The sequence below is a fragment of the Mobula birostris genome, chromosome 1 (genome assembly GCF_030028105.1).
Source record: "Mobula birostris isolate sMobBir1 chromosome 1, sMobBir1.hap1, whole genome shotgun sequence".
In the NCBI taxonomy this organism is placed as follows: Eukaryota; Metazoa; Chordata; class Chondrichthyes; order Myliobatiformes; family Myliobatidae; genus Mobula; species Mobula birostris.
This window is the reverse complement of record NC_092370.1, coordinates 72,594,885-72,619,624: the sequence shown is the minus strand read 5'-3', so window position 1 is coordinate 72,619,624 and position 24,740 is coordinate 72,594,885. Positions and strand designations below refer to the sequence as shown.

The 24,740-nt window shown below is 41.5% G+C and overlaps 1 protein-coding gene across 1 annotated transcript in view; it reads left to right on the top strand.

Moving 5' to 3' along the window:
• The window catches only part of sspo (SCO-spondin), a 311,321-nt gene that overhangs the window by 246,518 nt on the left and 40,063 nt on the right, over positions 1–24,740 (top strand). Inside the window, 5 exon segments of the mRNA XM_072245202.1 lie at positions 3,921–4,082; positions 8,725–8,838; positions 17,970–18,108; positions 19,242–19,435; positions 21,512–21,639. Coding sequence (XP_072101303.1) covers positions 3,921–4,082; positions 8,725–8,838; positions 17,970–18,108; positions 19,242–19,435; positions 21,512–21,639 — 737 coding nt within the window.

Here is a 24,740-nt window from a genome sequence, read left to right as displayed (position 1 = left end):
TTTTCCAAAATGCAACAAAAACAAAAATCTATGATATGTTAATTCACATGAACCTTTATTTAACTGACAAAAGTACAAAGAAAAGATTTTCAATAGTTTTACTGACCAACTTAATTGTATTTTGTAAACATACACAAATTTAGAATTTGATGGCTGCAACACACTCAACAAAAGTTGGGACAGAGGCATGTTTACCATTGTGTTACATCACCTTTCCTTCTAATAACACTTTTTAATCGTTTTGGAACCGAGGATACTAATTGTAGTAGATTTGCAATTGGAAATTTTGTCCATTCTTGCTTGATATAAGACTTCAGCTGCTCAACAGTCCGTGGTCTCCGTTGTCTGATTCTCCTCTTCATGATGCGCCATACATTTTCAATAGGAGATAGATCTGGACTGGCAGCAGGCCAGTCAAGCACACGCACTCTGTGTCTACAAAGCCACGTTGTTGTAGCCCGTGCAGAATGTGGTCTGGCATTGTCCTGCTGAAATAAGCATGGACGTCCCGGGAAGAGACGTCGCCTTGATGGCAACATATGTCTCTCTAAAATCCTAATATACGCCTCAGAGTCAATGGTACCTTCACACACATGCAACTCACCCATGCCGTGGGCACTGATGCACCCCCATACCATCACAGATGCTGGCTTTTGCACCTTTCGCTGATAACAATCTGGATGGTCGTTTTCATCTTTGGCACGGAGAACTCGACGCCCGTTTTTTCCGAAATCTAGCTGAAATGTGGACTCATCTGACCACAGCACACAGTTCCACAGTCTTTCGATCCATCTGAGATGAGCTCGGGCCCAGAGAACTCGCCGGCGTTTCTGCACAGAGTTTATGTATGGCTTCCTCCTTGCGTAATAGAGTTTCAAGTTGCATTTCTGGATGCAGCGACGGACTGTGTTGAGTGACAATGGTTTTCCGAAGTACTCCCGAGCCCAAGTGGCTATAATTGTCATAGTAGCATGACGGTTTCTTAGGCAGTGCCGCCTGAGGGCTCGAAGATCACGCGCATTCAACAGTGGTTTCCGACCTTGCCCTTTACGCACTGAGATGTCTCTGAATTCTCTGAATCTTTTCACAATATTATGTACTGTAGATGTTGAAAGACCTAAATTCTCTGCAATCTTGCGTTGAGAAATGTTCCTTTTGAACTGACTAACAATTCTCTCGCCAATTTTGGCACAAAGGGGTGAGCCACGACCCATCCTTGCTTGCAAAGACTGAGCCTTTGATGGACGCTACTTTTATACCCAGTCATGATACCTCACCTGCTACCAATTAGCCTGCTTAATGTGGAGTCTTCCAAACCAGTGTTACTTGAATATTCTGTGCACTTTTCAATTTTATTTTAACTCTGTCCCAACTTTTGTTGAGTGTGTTGTAACCATCAAATTCTAAATTTGTGTATATTTGCAAAATACAAATTAAGTTGGTCAGTAAAACTATTGAAACTCTTTTCTTTGTACTTTTGTCAGTTAAATAAAGGTTCACGTGAATTAACATATCACAGATTTTTGCTTTTATTGCATTTTGGAAAATACCCCAACTTCTCTGGAAATAGGGTTTGTACATTGTTTGCATGAAATGTTCTCTATAGATATTATTTAGATTATGAGAACACTCAGTCCTCTTTTATTGTCATTTAGAAAATATTATTATTATTATTATTATGATTAAGGACTCATCAGTGAGGCTTACATCAAGAGTTTGGGAACAAAATGTTTCTGTTAGAGTGAAGGAAAAGACTGGCAGGAATAGGGAGCCCTGGATGACAGGAAATGAAACATATGTCAGCTATAAGCAAGGTGGATAAAGTGCATCCCTCAAGGAATGTAGAGGTGCAGGTGTACACTTACGAGGGAACATGAAATATTTTTAGCAATTACGGTAAAGTAGGCTCCAAAGAGATTCATAAACACAAGAGATACTTAAGATTTTATAAGTATATTAAGAGCAAAAGAGAAACTACAGAAAAAATAGGGCCTGTTAATGATCATTAAGGTCATCTATGTGTGAAGTTACATGAAATGGACATGGTCTTATCTGTATTTACTATTATTCAAGAAAGGATTCAAGGAAAAGTTTAAAAAGTGTAGAATGGTGAGCTTAGCACTGATGGTAAGTTATTGGAAAGGATTCTGAGAGAAAGGATCTTCGAGCTTTTGGAAAGGCAGGGACCAATTAGCGATACACATGGCTTTGTGCATGGGAAATCATGTCTCACAAGTTAGGTGAGGTTTTTTTTAAAAAAAAATGACCAAAAAGATAGATAACGGAATTGTGTTTGATGTGATCAGTACTGCGCCACAGTAAGAGAAGAGGTTGATTAAACTGGAACAGCTTTATAAAACTGTGCTAGGTCTATTGCTGTTTGTCAGATATATCAATGACTTGGATGAGACTGAAGGTGGCTTGGTTTGTAAGTTTGCAGATGACACAATAACTGGTGGTATGGTGGACTGTGAAGAACATCCTCAAAGATTGCAATGATTAACTGGGCCAGTGGGCTGAGGAACGGCAAACTGAGTTTAATTCAGATAAATGCAGTGTGTCACATTTTGGTGAGATCAAACAGTAAATGATAGGGCCCCAGGAAATGGTGTAGAACAGACAGGGATGCAGGTACATATTTACTTGAATGTGGTGAGACAGATTTTATTGCATTTGTACAGGGCCTTGGTAAAACTGCATCTGGAGAATTTTGTTCAGCTCAGGTCCGCTTCCCTCAAAAACGATGTCGTAGACCGAGAAGGAACACAACAAAGATTCACCAGACTGGCTTCAGGACAATGGTGTTCCTGGATGAGATGAGGTTGATTAAACTGGAACAGCTTTATAAAATTGCATTTAATTCTGCTGTCCCTTCATGGGAAGGATACAGTGGGTTTGGAAACTGTGCAGAAGAGGTTGCATATGCTGTCTGAATTACAGAGCATGTGATATAACAAGAAATTGGACAAACAATGGGTTGTTTTCTCTGGAGTGGCGGAAGCTGAGGAGGGATTACTAGAAGTTTATAAGATTATGAGAGGCATAAATAGAGTATACAGTTGGTATCTTTTTCCCAGGAGTGAAATGTCTAATTCCAGTGGGTATCTGCAGTATTTAAGATGAAAAGGAGAAAGTGCAAATGAGACGTGTGAGACAAGTTTTTTTTTACACAGCTGGAGCCTGGAATCTGCTCCCTGCGGCGGTAGTAGAGACAAATGCGACAAGCATTTAACAGGCTCTCAGATAGGCACATGAATGTGTGGAGAATGGTGATCTGTGGACATTATGAAGGCAGAAGGGATTCATTTCATTTGGCATTTAATTACTGGTTTTACTGGTTTGGCATGGCATGGTGTGGCAAATGGCCTGTTCCTGTGCTGCAGTGTTCAGTGTCCTATGTTTTATGTTGCAGAGTGCAGAAGAATGAGGCAAAAATCACAACATGCTGAATAGACTTGAGAGGCTAGATGAAGGGAGGATAATTCCCCTGATTCAGCAGGTCAATTTCACAATAAGGGCAAGGACATTAGGCTTGAGGTGGTTAGATTTTTTTTTTTGAAACTCAGGTTGCGGTGATCTTGGAATTCTCTCCACTGGAGGGCTGTTACTTGTTGCATTCTGGATGTGCATTAATGGATTTCTGTATACTTGAGGAATTAAGGTCTGTAGCAATAATGTTAGAAAAAGATGTTGAGGTTCAGTACCAGACATGATCTTGTCAAATAATTAACTGAATGGCTAACTGCTACTTTTTCTTATTTCTTTATTTAATTAATTGATGTCTGCAATTTAATTATTACCCGGAAGCTTTTTTAACTGTTCTTTTCCTCCTATCTATAAATAATGCATGTTTCTATTTCCCTGTGCCCAGCCACCACCTTCTGTACACGCCACTACTTTTGTGCCTCCCTCTATTTCAGACGATTGTTCTTGGGGTTCCTGGGGCCCATGGAGTGCTTGCCGCGAGCCTTGCAGTGGTGGGTTCCGCATCAGGCAACGCAACCTCACCCGCCCAGATGACACAGGGGACTGTCGAAAACCCAGGTTCCAATCGGAAAGTTGCAATACTGCCATCTGCCCAGGTGACAGAAAAAGAAATTAATGTTCAGCAATCTGATATTATAAAGGGATATGGCATGTACATGACAAATGAAGTTGGCAGATAACAGTCACATTCTCAGAAGGGTTTATGATGAAATGTCATTTACAAAGATATAGTACTGGCTTACTATTGGTACTTGTACAAATATACAGTGAAATGTCTAGTGTTTCAAGAGATCACTGAAGATCATTTCAACAACATAAGGTATTTGAGGTAGCTCAGCAAAAAGCAATAGCAATGCAGAAGGTAGTGTTACAGTCATAGAGGGCATGCAGTGCAGGCAGAAAATCATGATGAGGCAAACATCCTCTTCTCATAGCTTCCACCAAGGGGAGGTACGGGAACGTGAAGACACTCAGCATTTTAGGAACAGCTCCTTGCCCTCGGTATCAGATTTCTGAATGGACAGTGAACCCATTTACACTACATCACTACTTTTCCCTCTCTTTTTGCACTACTTATTTCATTCAATTTATATGCATATATATTCCTTATTGTAATTGATAGTGCTTTTTTTTATATATTGCTCTGTACTGCTGAGTGCCAGTGATATTAAACCAGATTCTGATTCATCTGGAATGTACAAAAGGTCCAACAGCAAGAGTTGAACTGTCCTTGAGCCTGGGGATGTGTGCTTTTAGATTTTTTTGTCATTGCCGAACGGGAGAGGGGAAAAGAGAGGATGTCCAGGGTGAGCGGGGTCTTTGATGATGATGGCTGCTTTACCAAGACAGTGAGAAGTGCAGGCGGAGTCCATAGAGAGGAAGCCGGTTTCCGTGATGGACTGAGCTCTTTCCACAACTCCCTCGCTTCTTTCAGTCTCAGGCAGAACAGTTTCCAAACCAAGTTGTGAAACTGTATATCCAATAGGATGCTTTCTATAGTGCATCTACAAATATTAGTCAGTGTCAAACAGGACATGCCCTATTTCCTTAGCCTTCTAAGGAAGTATAGGGGATGTCAGCTTTCCTGGCCTTAGCTTTCTATCTGGCTGGATTAGGACAGGCTGTTGGTGATATTTTCACATAGGAACTTGAAGCTCTCCACCCTCTCCACTACAGCATAGTTGACACATACATGGGTGTGTGCTCTGTCCTGCTTCCTAAAGCCAATAACCAATTCTGTTGTTTTGCTGACATTTAATGAAAGGTTCTTGTCCAAACATTACGCACCTAGAGTCTCTGTTTCCTTCCCATACTCCATCTTGTCACTATTTGAGATCCAGCCCACTGCAGTGGTGTCATCTGTGAAGTTGCAGCAAAATCTGACTAGACAGATATGAATGTATAGTAAGTAAAGTAAGGGACTGAGAACGCAGCCTTGCAGGGCACCAGAGGTGTTCCTGCCTGCCCTTACTTTAGGGATATTAAGATCCTGAAGTACCAAGGTTTGGTACAAAGAAAACTAGGAATAAAACCTTAATATTTATTAGAACAGGTGACACAATAGTGTGAATTTATTTTGATCCCATTCTAAATAGAAAGTCAGAGAGGCATAGAGTAATTTAACATGGATACAGGCCCTCTGGCTCAACAAGTCCATGCCAACCACAGTGCCCACACAGCTACGCACACAAATGCTGGAGGAACTAGAAAAAAGCACAGTCGATGTTTCAGGCTGATACTCTTCAGCAGGACTGGAAGAAAAAAGCTGAGGAGTAGATTTGAAAGGTGGCGGGAGGGGAGAGAGAAACACCAGGTGATAGGTAAACTTGGAGGGGGAGGGATGAAGCAAAGAGCTAAGAAATTGATGGGTGAAAGACAGGCCATGGAAGAAAGAAAAAAAGGGCGGGGATAACATAGTCATAGTCATACTTTATTGATCCTGAGGGAAATTGATTTTCGTTACAGTTGCCCCAACCAAGAACAGAGTATAAATATAACAATATAAAACCATAAATAATTAAATAATAATATGTAAGTTATGCCAGGAAATTATGAAATAAGTCCAGGACCAGCCTAATGGCTCAGGGTGTCTGACCCTCCAAGGGAGGAGTTGTAAAGTTTGATGGCCACAGGCAGAAATGACTTCCTATGATGCTCTGTGTTGCATCTCGGTGGAATGAGTCTCTGGCTGAATGTACTCCTGTGCCCAACCAGTACATTATGTAGTGGATGGAAGACATTGTCCAAGATGGCATGCAACTTAGACAGCATCCTCTTTTCAGACACCACCGTCAGAGAGTCCAGTTCCATCCCTACAACATCACTGGCCTTACGAATGAGTTTGTTGATTCTGTTGGTGTCTGCTACCCTCAGCCTGCTGCCCCAGCACACAACAGCAAACATGATAGCACTGGCCACCACAGACTCGTAGAACATCCTCAGCATCGTCCGACGGATGTTAAAGGACCTCAGTCTCCTCAGGAAATAGAGACGGCTCTGACCCTTCTTGTAGACAGCCTCAGTGTTCTTAGACCAGTCCAGTTTATTGTCAATTCGTATCCCCAGGTATTTGTAATCCTCCACCGTGTCCACACTGACCCCCTGGATGGAAACAGGGGTCACAGATACCTTAGCCCTCCTCAGGTCTACCACCAGCTCCTTAGTCTTTTTCACATTAAGCTGCAGATAATTCTGCTCACACCATGTGACAAAGTTTCCTACCGTAGCCCTGTACTCAGCCTCATCTCCCTTGCTGATGCATCCAACTATGGCAGAGTCATCAGAAAACTTCTGAAGATGACAAGACTCTGTACGGTAGTTGAAGTCCGAGGTGTAAACGGTGCAGAGAAAGGGAGACAAGACAGTCCCCCGTGGAGCCCCAGTGTTGCTGATCACTCTGTTGGACACACAGTGTTGCAAGCACACGTACTGTGGTCTGCCAGTCAAGTAATCAAGAATTCATGACACCAGGAAAGCATCCACCTGCATCGCTGTCAGCTTCTTCCCCAGCAGAGCAGGGCGGATGGTGTTGAACGCACTGGAGAAGTCAGAAAACATGACCCTCACAGTGCTTGCTGGCTTGTCCACGTGGGCGTAGACACGGTTCAGCAGGTAGACGATGGCATCCTCAACTTCTAGTCGGGGCTGGTAGGCGAACTAGAGGGGATCTAAGTGTGGCCTGACCATAGGCCGGAGCAGCTCCAGAACAAGTCTCTCCAGGGTCTTCATGATGTGGGAGGCCAATGCCACCGGTCTGTAGTCATTGAGGCCACTGGGGCAGCTCATTCCAAATACCCATCTCACTCTGTCAGTATGTCTCAGCCCATCACTGTTCTCTTCCTTAACTTGCACAACCTTCTCCACAATAAATACAGATAATATGCTTATAGAATATCTTAGGAATTTCCTTTGCCTTATCCGTCCAAACTATCTAATGTCCTCTTTTTACCATCCCAATTTCTGTTTTAAGCATCCTCCTTATAATCCAACAGCGATTCACTTGATTGCAACTGCCTATTCATGACATTTTCCTGTACGAAGCCTCAATATCTTTCATTACCCAAGGAACCCTAATCCTGCTAACCTTATTTTTCACTCTAACAGAAACTTGCTCAACCTACTATCATATTTAAAAGCCTCCCACTTGCCATTTGTCTCTTTACCTGCTAACAGCATCTCCCACTCTTTAATTTGTGAAGCAATCCTATTTTTTTCCCATAACTATTTTAAAACAAATCGAATTATAGTCACAGGTCCTAAAGTGATCCCAATGAAGCTTCAGCATCGTTACCCAATAGTAGGTAGGGCATTTGCATGTTGCTCAAGAAAACTTTCCAGGTCATGTATACTTCTGCCGTACCCAAACCCGTACTGGTGTGCAAGTCCTGCTCTATATTCAGAAAGTTGAAATCACCTACTATTGCAACCCTGTTATCTCCCTACATATTTGTTCCTCTAATTCCAGTGGGCTATTGGGAGTTCTATAACACAACCCCATCAAAATGATCACCATCTTCTTATTTCTGACTCCATCCACATACCCTTCTGATAGCATAAGCCTCTTTAAGGTGCCATTTGGAATGTGTTTAGATACCTCAGTTACCTTCATATAACTGTGGGAATATATAGCACAGAAACATTAGGCCTGTATCCCACTACTCCTTTCCTATTGAAATACTGATCCAAACAACTTTATAACCCTGTAATTCACCACCTTCTCCGGTCGCTCGTTCCAGATGTTCAACATTCTCTGTGTGGAAAAACGTATCCCTCATATCTTCAAGCAATACACACAAAGATGTTCCACCAGCATTTTTTGTGTGTGGTGCTTGAATTTCCAGCATCTGCAGATTTCCTTGTGTCTGCCCCCCAGATCTTCTTTCAGTTTCGCCCCTCTCACCTTAAACCTTTCTTTTCTAGACTTCCTTGGCCTGGGAAAAAGATTCTGACAATCTACCCTCTCTGAAAATGAATGTACATATTAAATTACTGAATGAGAGATTTACATCTTTCTTAAAAGAAACATAGAAGGTGGTCATTCTGTGGGCGAGGGGAGTTTTCAAGCAGCATATAGAGAGAACTAGAAAGTTTATCAAAACAACTCAACCAGATACAAGCCAAAGATTAATAGACCAATATTTAAAGATAGTTGGACAGGACAGAAAAGTTTAGGGATAAGGGCCAATGCAGACAAACTGAATGTGACAGTAAGTACTTTCAAATTTCAATATATTTCAGGAGAGCTCTGTGAAGACCGAGAAAAAGAGTTTGTGTCCTGTGCAAATCACTGTCCGAGGACATGTACTGACCTGTGGGATCATGTACAGTGCCTACAAGGAATGTGCAAACCAGGTACAGTACATCGGTTTTGGAAAACCAAACCAGCGCATCTGTGGGGTCATCCATTTTATCCAGTGCAATGATGGGCCCAACACTGATCTCTGTGGCACACCACTAGTTACAGGCCATCAGTTTGAGAGGCAACCGTCTACTACCGCTCTCTGGCCTCTCCCACGAAGTCAATGTCTAATCCAATTTATTACCTCATCTTGAATGTCAAGCAACTGAACCTTCTTGACCAATCTCCCATGCAGGACCTTGTTAAAGGCCTTGCTAAAGTCCATGTGGACAACATCCATTGCGTTGCCTTCATCAAGTTTCCGGTAACTTCCTTGAAAATCTTTGTACGATTGGTTAGACATGCCCTACTACTCACAAAGGCATGTTGACTATTCCTAATTAGTCCTTGGCCACCCAAATGCTTATATACCCAATTCTTTAGAATACCTTCCAATATCTTTCCCACTATTAATGTCAGGCTTATGTCCTCTCTTACCAGATTCTCTCTTCTGCTGAGTTCCTGCAGCAGGTTGTGTGTATTACTTTGATTTCCAGCATTTCCAACAGATTTTCTCTTGTTAGTGATTCACCTATCACCTTCTAGCTAGTCCTCCTTCCCCCTTTTTATTCAGGTGTCTCCCCCCTTCGCTCCTGGTCCTGAAGAAGTGTTTCAGCCTGAAATGTCGACTGATTATTCATTTTCATAGATGCTGCCTGACTTGCTGCGTCCTCTAGCATTTTGTGTGTTGCTCCAAATTTCCCCTCTGTGTTTTCTCTCCAACCTGAAAATGCTCTAATTGTAGAGAAGAGGAGGCCATGAAAAGACATGTTGGAATTGGTTATGGGGATTGGAAATAAAATTAGTGGGCCATCAAATCCTGGTTCTTGCGGATGGAGAGGAGGTGCTCGACAACGCAGTCCCCCAATCTACGCTGGGTCTCACCAATGTAGAGAAGGCTGCATTGGGAGTACCTGACATCATAGATAATCCCAACACATACGTGGGTGAAATGTTGCCTCACTTGGAAGGACTATTTCAGTTCCTGAACGGAGGTAAGAGAGGAGGTGAATGGGCAGGTGTAGCACTTTGGCTGCTTGCAAGGATTATTTTGGGACAATTGGACAATCACAGAGGGAGCAATCCCTGCAGAAAGTGGAGAATGAGGGGGAGGTAAAGATGTGCTTGGCGGTAGATCCTGTTGAAGATGGTGGAAGTTGTGGAAGAGAATGTGTTGGATGCGGAGGCTCATGGGGTGGTAGGTAAAAACAAGAGGAAATCTATCCCTGTTAAGGCAGTGGGAAGATGGGGTGAGCACAGATGTTTGGGGATTGGAGGAGATGCAGATGAGGGTAGCATCAATGGTGGAAGAAGGAGGACATCACGAATGTCCTGGAATAGAAAGCCACGTCCTGGGAACAGATATGGTAGAGGCAAAGGAGCTAAGAAAAAGGAATAGCATTCTTACTGGAGACAGGTGGGAAGCAGTATAGTCAAGAAAGCTGCCGGAATCAGTAGGTTTATAAAAGATATCAGTAGACAGTTTGTCGACAGAGAGATCGAGAAGGGGAAGAGTGTATCAGCAATGGACCAAGTGAGTTTAAGGGCAGGATGGAAGTTAGAGACAAAATTGATGACATTGATGAGCTCAGCATGGGTGCATGAAGCAGCACCAATGCAGTCAAAGTAGCAGAGGAAGAGTAGGAGAGAATTACTGGGGAAGGCTCGGAACATAGACTGCTCCATGTAGCCAACAAAAAGGCAGCCGTACTTCTTCCCAACTATTTATTACTTTCCATAGATGCTGCCTGAACTGCCGAGTTCCTCCAGCATCTTTATGTGCTGCTCTGGGTTTCCAGCATCTGGAGAATTACTTGTATCAATGATTACAGGAGTTGGGATGTTATTTTGAAGATATATAAGATGTTGGCGAAGCCAAATGTAGAGTATTCTGTGCAGATCTAGTCACCTGCCCAAAGGAAAAAAATATCAGTGAGCTTGCAAGAGTATAGAAAATTACAAGGCTTTACAAAGACTTGAGGATCTGAGCTATAGGGAAAGGTTGAATAAGTTGCTTCCTGGAGCATAGGAGGATGAGGGGATATGTCAGAGATACACAAATTATGAGGGGTATAGATAGGGTCAATGCATGGATCTCTATCTGCTGAGGATGGTGAGACTAGAGCTGGAGGTCATAGGTTTAGGGTGAAAGGTGAAATATTTAAGGGAAATCTGAGGGAAGCTTCAGTCCTCAAAGGGTGGTGGAAGTGGTAGATGTAGGTTAAGGCAAGTTTGCATAGGTACATAGATGGGACAGGTGTGGGGGGGCTTTGGTCTGAGGACAGGTAGTTGGGACTAGGCAGTAAACCAGGCTGGTATAGACGATATAGGTCAACGTGCCTGTTCCTGTGCTGTAGTACTCTGTGACTTGTGAAGGTGAAATCAGTCTATGATCTACCTTCCAGAGTTTAGAAATGGATTGTTTTAAAGAGAGTGGATGCTCTAGTTTTCATTGTACTGAGTTTTATGGAATGGAACAAAAGTGACATCACATTTAAGGAAGGAGCAAAAGGGGTAAGACTGGAACGAACGAACTGTAAATCTAATAACAGTGGCAGGAAAAGCAAGAGCAAAAGAAAATGGCTATAAGAGTAAGCCCTCAGGCCCTTCCCCTTAAAACCTCCTTGCCATTCAATATGATCATGCCTCCTCTTGTGTAAATTCCCCAATCTTTCTTTTTCTTGGGTGTAATTTACTTTTTATTGAATTTCATCATCAAACAAACATTTCCATAAGATGTATTTCAAATACTGTACATATAGATCATATAATCATATTTGTCACAAGTCTCCACATAACATTTATCTGAGGTATCCACTTATAGAAAGGAGAGGAAAGAAAGAACAAACGAAAGAAGGAAACTATGTACAGAGTAGGCAGTGATTTTTTTTACAACATATTGATTGTGAGAATAAAATCAGGCTTATGAGGTGTTATGTAGTTAAACCATTTTTTTCCAGTATGAATAAAATTGTTCCAACTTATGATTAACAGATGCTGTTATCTTCTCCATTTTGTAAATGTCCATTGTAATTTCCATCCATACATCTAAAGTTGGGCTCTCCTGTGATAACCATTTCCTGGTAAGGGTCTTTTTACCAGCAACCAGCAGTACATTCATTAAATATTTATCTTTTTTCAACCATTCTTGGGGTATATACCCAAAATATATGGTCTTACTCTGTAAGGGTATTTCACATTTAAAGATGTCTTGTAGGGCATTATGTATCCCACTCCAATAGTCTTTGATAATGGGAAATATGATAATGGTTTGCATTTTGATTTCCACAACTTCTCCAGCAAACGGGGGGGGGGGGGCGCGTTACTATCATAATGGGATTTCTGAGAGGGTGTAATAAAATATCTTATCAAGTTTTTCCACCTGAACTCCCTCCATTTCTGTGAACTGGTACACTTCCATTGATACCTCCATATTATTGTCCAGTCTTCCTCAGATATTATTATCCCTCCTTCCTTCTCCCATTTTGTTTCAATGTATGAAGTTGAATGTGTTTTAAGATTTGACAAACCCTTACACACGCTTGAAATTATTCTACTACCGTTGTCTGAATTATATGCTTTTCTAAATAGCTCTATCAGACATGTACTTGCCTTGGTTACATTTTTAACCGTCCTATTAACATACTGTCGCATCTGTAAATACCAGTAAAAGTTTTGTTTTTCTAATAAGTGTTTCTCTTTGAGCATTTCAAAACTGTCCCTTCTTTCATTATATTGCAAATAGCTGTTATTCCTTTAGCTGTCCAGTCCTTAAATCTAGCATCCAGTTTATTTGGCATAAAATCTGAGTCATATGCACATCATTTAAGAATTGCAATGTCTCTCTCTAGTTTATATTCTCTTATAATACTTTTCCATATTTTAAGAGTCCATTTCACCCACGGGTTGTCAATATTATTTATGTAACTTTGTAGGTTGCTATCAGCCAAAATTGCCTGTATGGGGATGGAAAGTATCCTCTCCTCAATGTTTTTCCATTGAGCGTCATATGATGGGTTGCACCAACATATCACTGCTCTCAACTGTACTTCAAAATAATAATCTCTAAGAGAAGGTAGGCCCCATCCCCCCTTTTCATTGGCTAATTGCAAAGTTTTGAGACAAACCCTAGGCCTTTTACCTTGCCATATATATCTTGATCCATTCATTGAATTGATTTTTGTTAATCTCTATTGGTAGGGTCTGACAGCGATAAAGTAGTCTTGGCAGTATATTCATTTTAATAGATTCAATCCTTGAACTGAGACCAAGAAAAGGAATTAGGTTCCATCTTGTTATATCTTCCCTAATTTTTTTATTTATATAGGCTGATAATTGCATTCTGATAATTTTGCCAAATCTTTTGGCATAATGATGTCCAAATATTTGATGGACTCTGTTTGCCATGCCCAAGGATATCTACTTTCAATTTCTCTTGGTGGGCTATAGTTATATGAAAGTAGTTGGGTTTTATCTATGTTGATCTTGTATCCTGATAATTGGCCATATTGTTCAAAGGATTGCATCAATTTAGGTAAAGAGTTTGTTGGTTGCCCAAGATAGATCAAAATGTCATCCGCGTAACAGGCCAATTTACGCTCTGTCCCTTTAATAGTAATTCCCCTGATATCTTCATTTTGTCTGATGTATTGAGCTAATGGTTCCAGATATAACGTGAAGAGTAGCGGTGACCATGCACAACCCTGTCTCGTGCCCCTTTCTAGGGTAAAGCTATAAGATAAATATCCATTGATTTTAATCCTAGCAGTAGGATTGTCATATAGTGCCTGTATAGTTTTAATAATTGTGTCATGTAGACCAAATCTATGTAAAACTCTGTAAATAAAATACCAATTAACTGAATCAAATACCTTTTCAGCATCCAAGTTTATCACTATTGCTTCAATTTCATTTTTTTATATGATCCATAATGTAAAGTGTCCTTCGTATATTGTCTTGTGTTTGGCGTTGTTGTATAAAACCTACCTGATCATTATGTATCGGTGTGAGTAGAAACTCTTCTAATCGTTTGGCCGTGATGGAGGTAAATAATCTATAATCCACATTAAGAACAGATATTGGTCTAAATGACCCACATTCCATTTTATCCTTGCCTTCTTTCAGTATAGCTGAGATTATCGCCTCCTTCCAGCTGGGTGGCATTTGCGCCTTTCTTAGGGCCCAGTTCAGTGTGGGGAGTAAAACAGGAATTAACTCACTTCTAAACTCTTTATACCACTCTGCCGTATATCCATCTGATCCTGGTGACTTGCTTAATTTAAGCCTACTAATTGTAGTTTTTAGTTCAGCTTCAGTTATGTCAGCAGTCATCGTTCTATTTTGTTCTTTGCTTAAAATGGGTAACTCTAAAGAATTCAGGAAGGTGTCAGTTTGGGTTATGCTTCCCCCTGGAACTTTGGAATATAGAGTTTTGTAAAATATTTCAAAAGCTTCTTGAATTTCCCTTAGTTTATTTTTTTTTATCACTTTTGTTTTTGGATCCCTAATTCTATGAATTGTAATTTCTGCTATCTTTATTTTTCAGTTTCCACGCCAATATTTTCATAGATTTAGATCCACTTTCATAGTGTCTCTGTTTCAGAACATTAAATTTTTTCTAATTTCTTGTGTAGCTAAACTATTAATTTCATTCCTAATTTTTTAAAATTTCCTCTAGTGTATCCTGTGTCAATTTTGGTTTTTTTCTAGTTCCTTCAGTTTATTTTGTAATTCCTCTAATGTTTTATTCCTTTTTTTTTCTTATATGAAGATATCACTATAATTTTCCCTCTTAAGACAGCCTTCAGAGTATCCCATAGAATGGGAGGTGAAACCTCTCCATTATCATTGAATTCTAAGTAAAGACCAATTTTTTTTTTTAATTTGTTCCTTAAAATAGGGATCATTGAGTAGACTTGAATTTAGTTTCCAAATAGTATTCTTTGGTTGTAGGTCAAAAATCAACAGATAAATATATAGGTGCACGGTCACCTACATCTATTGTCCCAATTCCACAGGTGATTATTTTGTCTCTATCTTTTCCAAATGTTATGAAATAGTATATTCTTGTATATGCAGAATGGGGGGGCAGAATAATGAGTGTAATCCCTTCTGTCGGGGAAAAGGTCCCTCCAGATATCAATTAGACCAACATCCTCAAAAAGAGTGTTAACTTTCTTATGTAAGGACTTGGTTTCATAAGTTTTTCTATTGGAAGAGTCCAACTTGGGTTGTAATTGTAAATTTAAGTCTCCCCCACATATCAAGAGACCTTGTTTCCGTTACCATTATATTAGTAATTTTCTGGAAGAAACTAATATCACTTCCTGGGGGTGCATATATATTCAATAAAGTAACTGGATTTCCATCTGTATTCCCCCTTACCAGAATATATCTGCCCTCCTTATCTCCCATTTCGAATACTTTTTCAAAATTTAGCTTGCTTAAGATGAGAATAGCAACTCCTCTTCTATGTCCTGGTTTACGAGGAGAAAAACAAATTAATGAAGCCCATTCTCTTTAATTTTCCATGCTCATTATCATTTAAGTGAGTTTCCTGTAAATATATTATATGGGCTTGTTCTTTTTTCATTTTTGATAGAATTTTACTTTGATTGGATTTAACAGCCCATTGACATTAAAAGAAATGAGTTTTACTTTGTCCTTAGCCATGTGTATTTATCTATTAGTATATCATTGAAATTTGCAGAATATAACTTAATCGATCTACTCCCTGAACAAATTAGAGCCAAGAAACACGAATAATTAAAAAAAAGGTAACAAAGGTGTGATTCCAAGGCTGGGGTCTCTAGATGACCCTGGGTTGGGCTAGAAGAAACGTCTAGCCGTGGGGGATAACCCCTCCTACCTGTGAGTTGAGGGCCCCCGCTGCAGTACCTACAAAAGTAAGTAAAAAAAAAATCTATGTCCATTACACAAAATGATTTCCCTGTATATTCCTCTCATGTATATATTCTCATTTAGGTGGGGAAAAAGGAATGAATGAATGAGTTTTTAAAAATTGAGTAATATAAAATCCGCATTATACTATGTATTTCTCGAGATAGGTATATCACCGTCTATTTTTGCTTCCGTTTAGTTTATCAGCACTTTTAAAGTTAGCCAAACCTTATGGCTCATCTGGGGGAGGTGAGGGCTGCCCTTGGGGAACTCACAGTCTCCTCCTAATATCCTTCTCTCATCCTGTTCCCGTCCCGTGCTCGTCCCGTGCTTTCTCAGTTCTCTTACCATTTCCCAAGCCGATCAGGATAATTGCTCAGCCAGACTTCCCCTTGGTTTGACCATGCTAATGGGCAGTCCTCTGTTCTTCATGTCTGTAGTCACCTCTTCCACCATCTGATATAGTCGTATCCCTTCTTGGTAAAATACCCTCAGTTTAGCAGGGTACTGGGTTTGGAATTTAATCTTTTCTTGCTTTAATACTCGTTTTGCTTCAGAATATTCCTTCAGTTTCTGTAGGACTGCCGGGGGGTAATCATGGTCGAAGTATATTAACTCTTCGTTCCAAAAAACCCTCTTCTTACCCCAGGCCCTTCGTAGAATCTCCGACTTGCTCTTGAATCGAAGGAATCTAAGTACTATTGAGCGCGACTTACTTTCTCTGTCTCCAGGAGGCCGCGGGATGAGCGAACGATGCGCCCTCTCAATTTCAATCTCCATAGTCGGAATCTCCAGCGCTTCCCGCAGCAGCTTGTCTACAAAGTCTATCATCGACAATCCCTCCGCTCCTTCGGGAACATTATAAATCCTGATATTTTTCCGTTGTGATCTTCCCTCCTGGTTAAGCAATTTATTTTCCTGTTGATTTAATATTTTTATCATCTTACTTAGTATCTGTTCCACGTTTTGCACGTGATCTTCCACCTTCTCAATTCGAGTCTCTGCCATTGGTATTTTCTGATTGACGTTTGCGAGCTCTGACTTTATATCATTTAGTTGCTGTTTTATATCTTTTTGGACTTCCCTTATCTCCTCCAGAATCTTTATCCTATTTGCCACCACGCGCACGTGTAGGAGAGCCGCTCGCTGTACCTCTCTCTTGCATAGGCTCCGCAGTGATGCTTTTTTAATCTCCATTCTTTTTCCCCGTTCTTGTGCCCCTTATCAATTCAGATGTTTTTGAAAGATCTTATATTTAATGGATTAACGGGGCAAAATAAGCGTTTTTCCAGAGGAGCTATTGATTTAAGTTGCCACGCTGAATGATGACGTCACCGGAACCAAATCCCCCAATCTTTCAAAGAATTTTCTACATTCTTAGTAAATACCTTCAGAGACCTGGCTTGCTAAACCTAACTCTATTCCTGTTCAGTAGAAATTTCTAGAGAAGTGACTGTGTACTTGTATCTTCCTGTTTGAGACTATTACACTTGTGTAAACCCCTTAATATCTATCTTTGTCATTACCTCTTTAGGATCTTAAATATTTCTGTCACTGCTACCCCTCAATATCCTGTACCCAATTGTAACAATACAATAGAATAATAGCTTTCCTAATGTAGGCATGGTAAAGAGAGCTATCAGAATTTACAGAGGGATCTTGATCAGCTGGGTAAGTGGGCCAATGTCAGATGGAGTTTAATTCAGATAAATGTGAAGTGTTGCATTTCAAACTCTGACAAACTAGGGTCGGACTTCTACAGTGAATTGCAGGGCCTGGGGAGGTAGAAGGGTTTGGAACACAGCTGCATGGTTCCCTGAAAGTGGCATCATGGTTAGAGAGCAACCTTTTGGTATGCTGTCCTTCATCAATTAGGGCACTGAGTATAGAAGTTAGGATGCTATGTTGTAGTTGTACAAGACGTTAGTGAGGTTGCAGCTGGAGGACTGTGCTCAGTTAGGGTTACCTTGTTATGGGGACAAATGGCATTCAGCTAGAAAGAGTGCAAAGAAGGTTTACAAGGATGTTGCTGGACACGTGGTTGAGTTATGGAGTGAGACTGAGCAGATTGGGATTCTTTGGACAGTAGGAAAATGAGGTGTGTAAAATCATGAGGGCCATAGATTGGTTTACTATTCTTAACCCTAAACCTCATTTTGTTGTTTCCTTTGATCTTTTCTTGTAGGTTGCCGATGCCCTATGGGTCAGTTACTTCAGGACTCCAGCTGTGTTTTGGTCTCAGAGTGTCGCTGTGGTCTACCTAGTTCAAATGGCACTGTGGAATATCAGCCCGGAGACAGGATCATTGTTCCCTGTGGCAGCTGGTATGTTGTGTTTTATGGTGCAGGTACTGGGTTAAGGATTTACCCTAGAGAAGATGCTGCTGCAGATCAGCAGATCATCAGCAAGGCTCTGTGTTTAGGGAGGGCCTGGTTCACCAATTTGTTTGAGGGTTGGTGGGGAGCAATAAAAGTTATTGCGTGTTGAGCAGTGGATGTCGTCTCTGTAGACTTCAGTGAAGCATTTAACAAGATAAACTTGTCTAAAAGATTAAATCACATGGGGTATTTATCCATAGGGTAATACAAGTGAGGAGCTGTTTTATTGCTTACTGTGAGGCCTAGCAGTGAATAAAAGGGCTGCAAGATATAGCAGAGCAGTCATTTTGAGAAGGGTTGTTCTGAGGTCAAAGTGCCACAGCTGAGGTCAGAACAAAGGATTTGGTGAATCATGGACTTTGGAGAAGAGGGCAAGCAGCAACAAGGTAAGATTTTTTAATTTGCTTTTCCTTTTCTTGATTCCACCAGTTCCTAGAGCAGCTTAGTTTTCTTGTTTTTGTTAACCTTACGGCATAGAAACAGGTCCATTGCTCGACTATCCATGCTAAATGTGATGTCCAGCCACACAGATCCTATTCTCCTGCATTTGGCCCATGTCTCGCTGTACAAATGCATTTTAACCACAGTAATTTACCCTCCTCTACCACCTCCTCATTCAATATACCGACCACCATCTGTGATACCTTCTACCACCCCTAACGAAACGTCCACTCTTGGTCTCAAACTTCTGGCAAGTGAGCTTAAACAGTTCCCAGCTGTACTAGCAAACCGCTGCACAGTAATGCTGGAAGTAATCCAGTTCAGATTCACCCCATCCAGTTGTATTGGTCCCACCTCCAGCAACTGTCCTAGTCATCCGGAAATGTAAAATCCTCCATCCTGCACCCATCTGAACTGCCCTCCTTTTTCCAATACTCACTAGCATGTGGCTCTGAAATAATCAGAGGATTATTACCCCAGAGACCATGTGCTTTTAAACTTCATCTGAGATCCCTGAATTATGGTGCGTGATCTCGTGTTTCTTCTTACCCACATTGTTAGCAGCATTAGGGACCACTAGAACTTTACTGTCCCCTTTTACAATGGTGTTTCACCTTTTTCGTTGCTTGCTTTTGTAGTGCCTGTGTGAATGGGACATTTGACTGCAGTGATTCACACTGTGCAGAGCAAAGCTCCTGGTCCGTGTGGAGCCAATGTTCGAGGAGTTGTGGAGGAGGTCAGCGGATTCGCAGTCGCACATGTGGAAGGCCAGGCACGTCTTGCAAGGGAGGAACTGTTCAGATGGCAGAGTGCAACCAAATGCCCTGTCAAGGTGAGGGGTTAGATTACAAGCGGTGGCAGAGAATCACTGATGACCACCAGGGAAGGTAGTAGGCAAAGGCAGGTAGTGTAGGAGTGCCCAATGCCCATCCAACTCGCAGATATGCAATATTGGGTACCACTGGGATAATGGTCTCTCAGTCTTTCACTGCATTCATTTATCATCTCACCCATTTATTCTGTTTCCATGTATATAGATCACCACACTGATCCTGAGGGAGAGCTTATCTTTCCCTAACTACTCCTTTGCTCTTAATATATTTTTAAAATTGCTTAAGATACTCATTTACTGTATCTTGTCTGCCAGTGATATTTCAAGGCTCCTTTTGGCCCTCCTTACTTCCTCCTCATGTGTATTACTACATCCCTTTTACTTCTCAAGTGACTCACTTGATCTCAACTGCCTTTTCCCGACTAGACCCTTAATATCCCTCATCAACCAAGGTGTCCTAATTGTGCCCACATTAACAGGCACTTTCTGACTCAATTCTAAAAGCCTCCAACTTGCCAGATGTTCCTTTTCCTGCAAACAGCCTCTCCCAATCAATTTTTGTAAGTTCCTGTCTGATACAATTAAAGTTAATCTTCCCCCAGTTTAAGACTTCAACTAGAAGACCAGTTCTATCTTTTTTCATAACCATCTTGAAGCCAATAGAATTAATGTCACTGGCTGCAAAGTGCTCCCCACTAACTCTTCAGCCTCATTTCCTAAGAGATCAAGTGTAGCCTTTTCTCTAATAAGATCATCTCCATATTGCTTCCATACAGTAATGGTCAACATTGTCTTAGAAGTCTCTTCAAATGATGCCGTATGAGTAGACTTTTGGAATATCCTTGGGATTCTCCTGAAAGCTTCCTAGCAATCTGCAAAGATTAAGGAGCAGATATATAAGCAAATTAATGTGGTTCACATATACTTCAGTTTTTTGCCGTTCTTCACCTCTTGTTCTTGATTAAGACCACAGAATTTAGCAGTGTATATAGAGATGTCAATCTGGGCTCAAAAGATCCTTTTACAAGAGTGTAGGGGTGCCACAGCATTGGTGGCTCTTGATTTTCTAGATCCACTTTTCCTTTTTGTGTCTCTCATTCTAGCTTCCTCCTATAAGTGAGCAGCACTTATTATGCAGGTTTGGGAACGGTATGCAGGGCTGTTGTCAGGATGGGACTAGGCTGACTAATAGGCATGGACTAAATAGGCCACAGGGCCTGTTTCTGTGCTGTAGTGTTCTATTACTCTAAATGTTGCACTTGTTTCAAAATGTTTCTGGTAGCTCGTTCTATATATACATCACCCTCTGTGTAAAGAGCTTTACCCCTCAAATCTCTTTCAAACCTTCCACTTCTCACCTTAAATATATGCCTTCGAGTTTTTGATTTTCTTTCCTATAAAAAGGCTGTGAGCATTCACCCTATCTATTACCACTCATGATTTTATTCAGCTCTCGAAAGGCACCTGACTGTCTTCTATGCTCCAGTTGTAGTTGCAGCATAACTTGACCAGCTGAGGGTTCTGATGAAGGGTTTCGGCCCCAAACGTCGACTGTTTACTCTTTTCCATAGGTGCTGCCTGGCCTGCTGCATTCCTCCGGCATTTTGTATGTGTTGCAGCCAATCTGACTTCCTCCTCTGCGTGGTCTTTCACTCCAGGCAGGATTGCCCATGTGTGAAGACAGACTCAATGACCTAAATATTCCATTTCCATGCTGTGACATATGATTCTGTGTAGGAATCTGGAATGGGAAGTTGAATCAGATTCAAAAGCCTGGCAGCGTTCCATAGCTGACTTTATTCAGAGAAAGAAATGTGGACATCAAAGGGGGATAGTAAGTTTAGCATATGCCACGGTCTTAGTTTATGTTAGAACTGCCTGTTGCACTGAATGGACTATTGCTGCTAATGTTTCTAAAAACATATTTTGCCAATTAACTCCACAAATGTTAAAAGAGCTGGCACAGACACTGTGGTCTGAATGACCTCCTATGTTGTGCCAATCTTTGTTTGTCCTACAATAATTTATGATGGCTTTGTTGTGGTAATGGTTTGCCTTTCATGTGCAATTTCCCAGGCTGTCCAGGGAACCAAGTCTTTAGCAGTTGTGCCAACATCTGTCCACATACTTGCTCAGATCTTCGACCTGATGTGGAATGTCAGCAAGAGGACTGCAAAGCTGGTTGCCTGTGCCCACGTGGACAAGTGAGTTGAGTTGGCTCATCCTGTTACCTCCTGGACACGGGTCTAGTTCTGTCCCATATGGACTGATGAGAATTCCGAGGAATCCCTGACATTAGTGGTAGGGAGATTTAAGGGTTCTAAGATCTGGATAGCCAGAGTCTGTTTAGGAGGAGACAGCATGACTTTGTGTGGAAAATTGTACTTTTTTCAGGAGGTAACAAAAAGGGTCATTGAGGGTGAGACAGTGTACGTCATCCATTTGGACGTTAACAATGCCTTCAGCAGGGTCTCGTATGGTAGGCTGTTCTGGAATGTTAGGTCCCATGGAATTCAGGAAGAGATAGTTTGGTGGATTCAGAATTGGCCCAGAGGTAGGAAGCAGAGGGTGGTGGTTGAAGGTTGTTTCCCAGAATGGAAACCACTGACTAGTGGTGTGTACAGCAGTCACTGTTGAGACCCTTATTATTTGTTATTTATGCACTTTGGGAGGACCAAGTGGGGTAGGACATCCATAGTGTACAGCAAACACCTTTTCTCTAGGGCAGTAATATGAGGGGTCATAATTTCAAGGTGATTGGAGGGAAGTATAGGAGGGAATGTCAGAGGTAGGTTTTTATTATACAGAATAGTGGGGGCGTGTAACGCACATTGATATAAGGGTTTAAGTGTAGCAGATATATTAGGGACATTTAAGAGACTCTGAGATAATCACATGGATGAAAGAAGAATTGAGGGCTATGTGGGAGCAAGAGTTTAGGTTGATCTTAAATCGGTTAAAAGGTCGGCACAACATTGTGGGCTGAAAGGTACGTTGTACAGAATAGAACAGTACTGTACTGTTCGAAATCTGTTCTTATAGAGGTGCACAAGATCATCAGGCTTCAGCAGAAGATTAATGCACAGTGCCTTTTTCTCAGGTAGGGGAACTAAGAACTAGAAGTCAGCGCTTATGGTGGTGCAGTGGATGGTGCATATTTGGAATGACTACCAAAGGAGGTGGTTGAGGCAGGCATAATAACAACATTTAAAAGACATTTAGATAAATACACTGATATGAGCATTTAGAGGGATAAGGGCCAAATACCGATGGATGGATGAGCTTAGTGGGTATCACGGGCAGCCAAAAGACCTGTTACCATGTTGTCTCAGTCTCTGACTCTATGATGAATGACTGAGGAGTCAGTGAGAAAGCTCTTTTGAACTGGTGACCATGTTTTTTTTAGTTTTAAAATTGCTATGCAAAAGGACAGAGCTGTCATGCAAGTTCATAATAATTTGGGGCGAGGCAAATTTTGACAGCACTGGAAAGGAACTTGCAAAACTTGATTGGAGCAGGTTGTTTGCAGACAAAGTGATAACAAGGAAGTGAGTGTTTTTTTAAAAGTGAGACAATGAGAGTTTAAGGTCTGCATGTTGCTATTAGACTGAAGAGCAAGGCTGACGGGAGTATTGATGACAAGAGTTATTGAGGAACTGACCAGGGAAAGGGAGGAGGCATGGGTCAGGCAGGAGGCAGGCAGCAGGGATCAAGAAAATCCCTGGAAAGAGAATAGGTGATGTAAGTGTATACATAAAAAGAAAATCAGGAAGGCAAAAAAGGGTCAAGAGTTATCTTTGGCAGAGAAGATAAAGGAGAATCCAAATAAGATTTTCTAATTAATATTAAGGAATAAACATAGAAACATAGAAAATAGGTGCAGGATTAGGCCATTCGGCCCTTCGAGCCTGCACCGCCATTCAGTATGATCATCCAACTCAGAACCCCGCCCCAGCCTTCCCTCCATACCCCCTGATCCCCGTAGCCACAAGGGCCATATCTAACTCCCTCTTAAATATAGCCAATGAACTGGCCTCAACTGTTTCCTGTGGCAGAGAATTCCACAGACTCACCACTCTCTGTGTGAAGAAGCTTTTCCTAATCTCGGTCCTAAAAGGCTTCCTCTCTATCCTCAAACTGTGACCCCTCATTCTGGACTTTCCCAACATCGGGAACAATCTTCCTGCATCTAGCCTGTCCAATCCCTTTAGGATTTTATACGTTTCAATAAGATCCCCCCTCAATCTTCTAAATTCCAACGAGTATAAGCGTAGTCGATCCAGTCTTTCTTCATATGAAAGTCCTGCCATCCCAGAAATCAATCTGGTGAACTTTCTTTGCACTCCCTCTATGGTAAGGATATCTTTCCTCAGATTAGGGGACCAAAACTGCACACAATACTCCAGGTGTGGTCTCACTAAGGCCTTGTACAACTGCAGTAGTACCTCCCTGCTCCTGTACTCGAATCCTCTCGCTATAAATGCCAGCATACCATTCACCTTTTTCACCGCCTGCTGTATCTGCATGCCCACTTTCAATGACTGGTTTACAATGACACCCAGGTCTCGTTGCACCTCCCCTTTTCCTAATCAGCCACCATTCAAATAATAATCTGTTTTCCTATTTTTGCCACCAAAGTGGATAACTTCACATTTATCCACATTAAATTGCATCTGCCATGAATTTGCCCACTCACCTAACCTATCCAAGTCACCCTGCATCCTCTTAGCATCCTCCTCACAGCTAACACTGCCGCCCAGCTTCGTGTCATCCGCAAACTTGGAGATGCTGCATTTAATTCCCTCATCCAAGTCATTAATATATATTGTAAACAACTGGGGTCCCAGCACTGAGCCTTGCGGTACCCCACTAGTCACCGCCTGCCATTCTGAAAAGGTCCCGTTTATTCCCACTCTTTGCTTCCTGTCTGCCAACCAATTCTCTATCCACATCAATACCTTACCCCCAATACCGTGTGCTTTAAGTTTGCACACTAATCTCCTGTGTGGGACCTTGTCAAAAGCCTTTTGAAAATCCAAATATACCACATCCACTGGTTCTCCCCTATCCACTCTACTAGTTACATCCTCAAAAAATTCTATGAGATTCGTCAGACATGATTTTCCTTTCACAAATCCATGCTGACTTTGTCCAATGATGTCACCGCTTTCCAAATGTGCTGTTATCACATCTTTGATAAACCGACTCTAGCATTTTCCCCACCACCGACGTTAGGCTAACCGGTCTATAATTCCCCGGTTTCTCTCTCCCTCCTTTTTTAAAAAGTGGGGTTACATTAGCCACC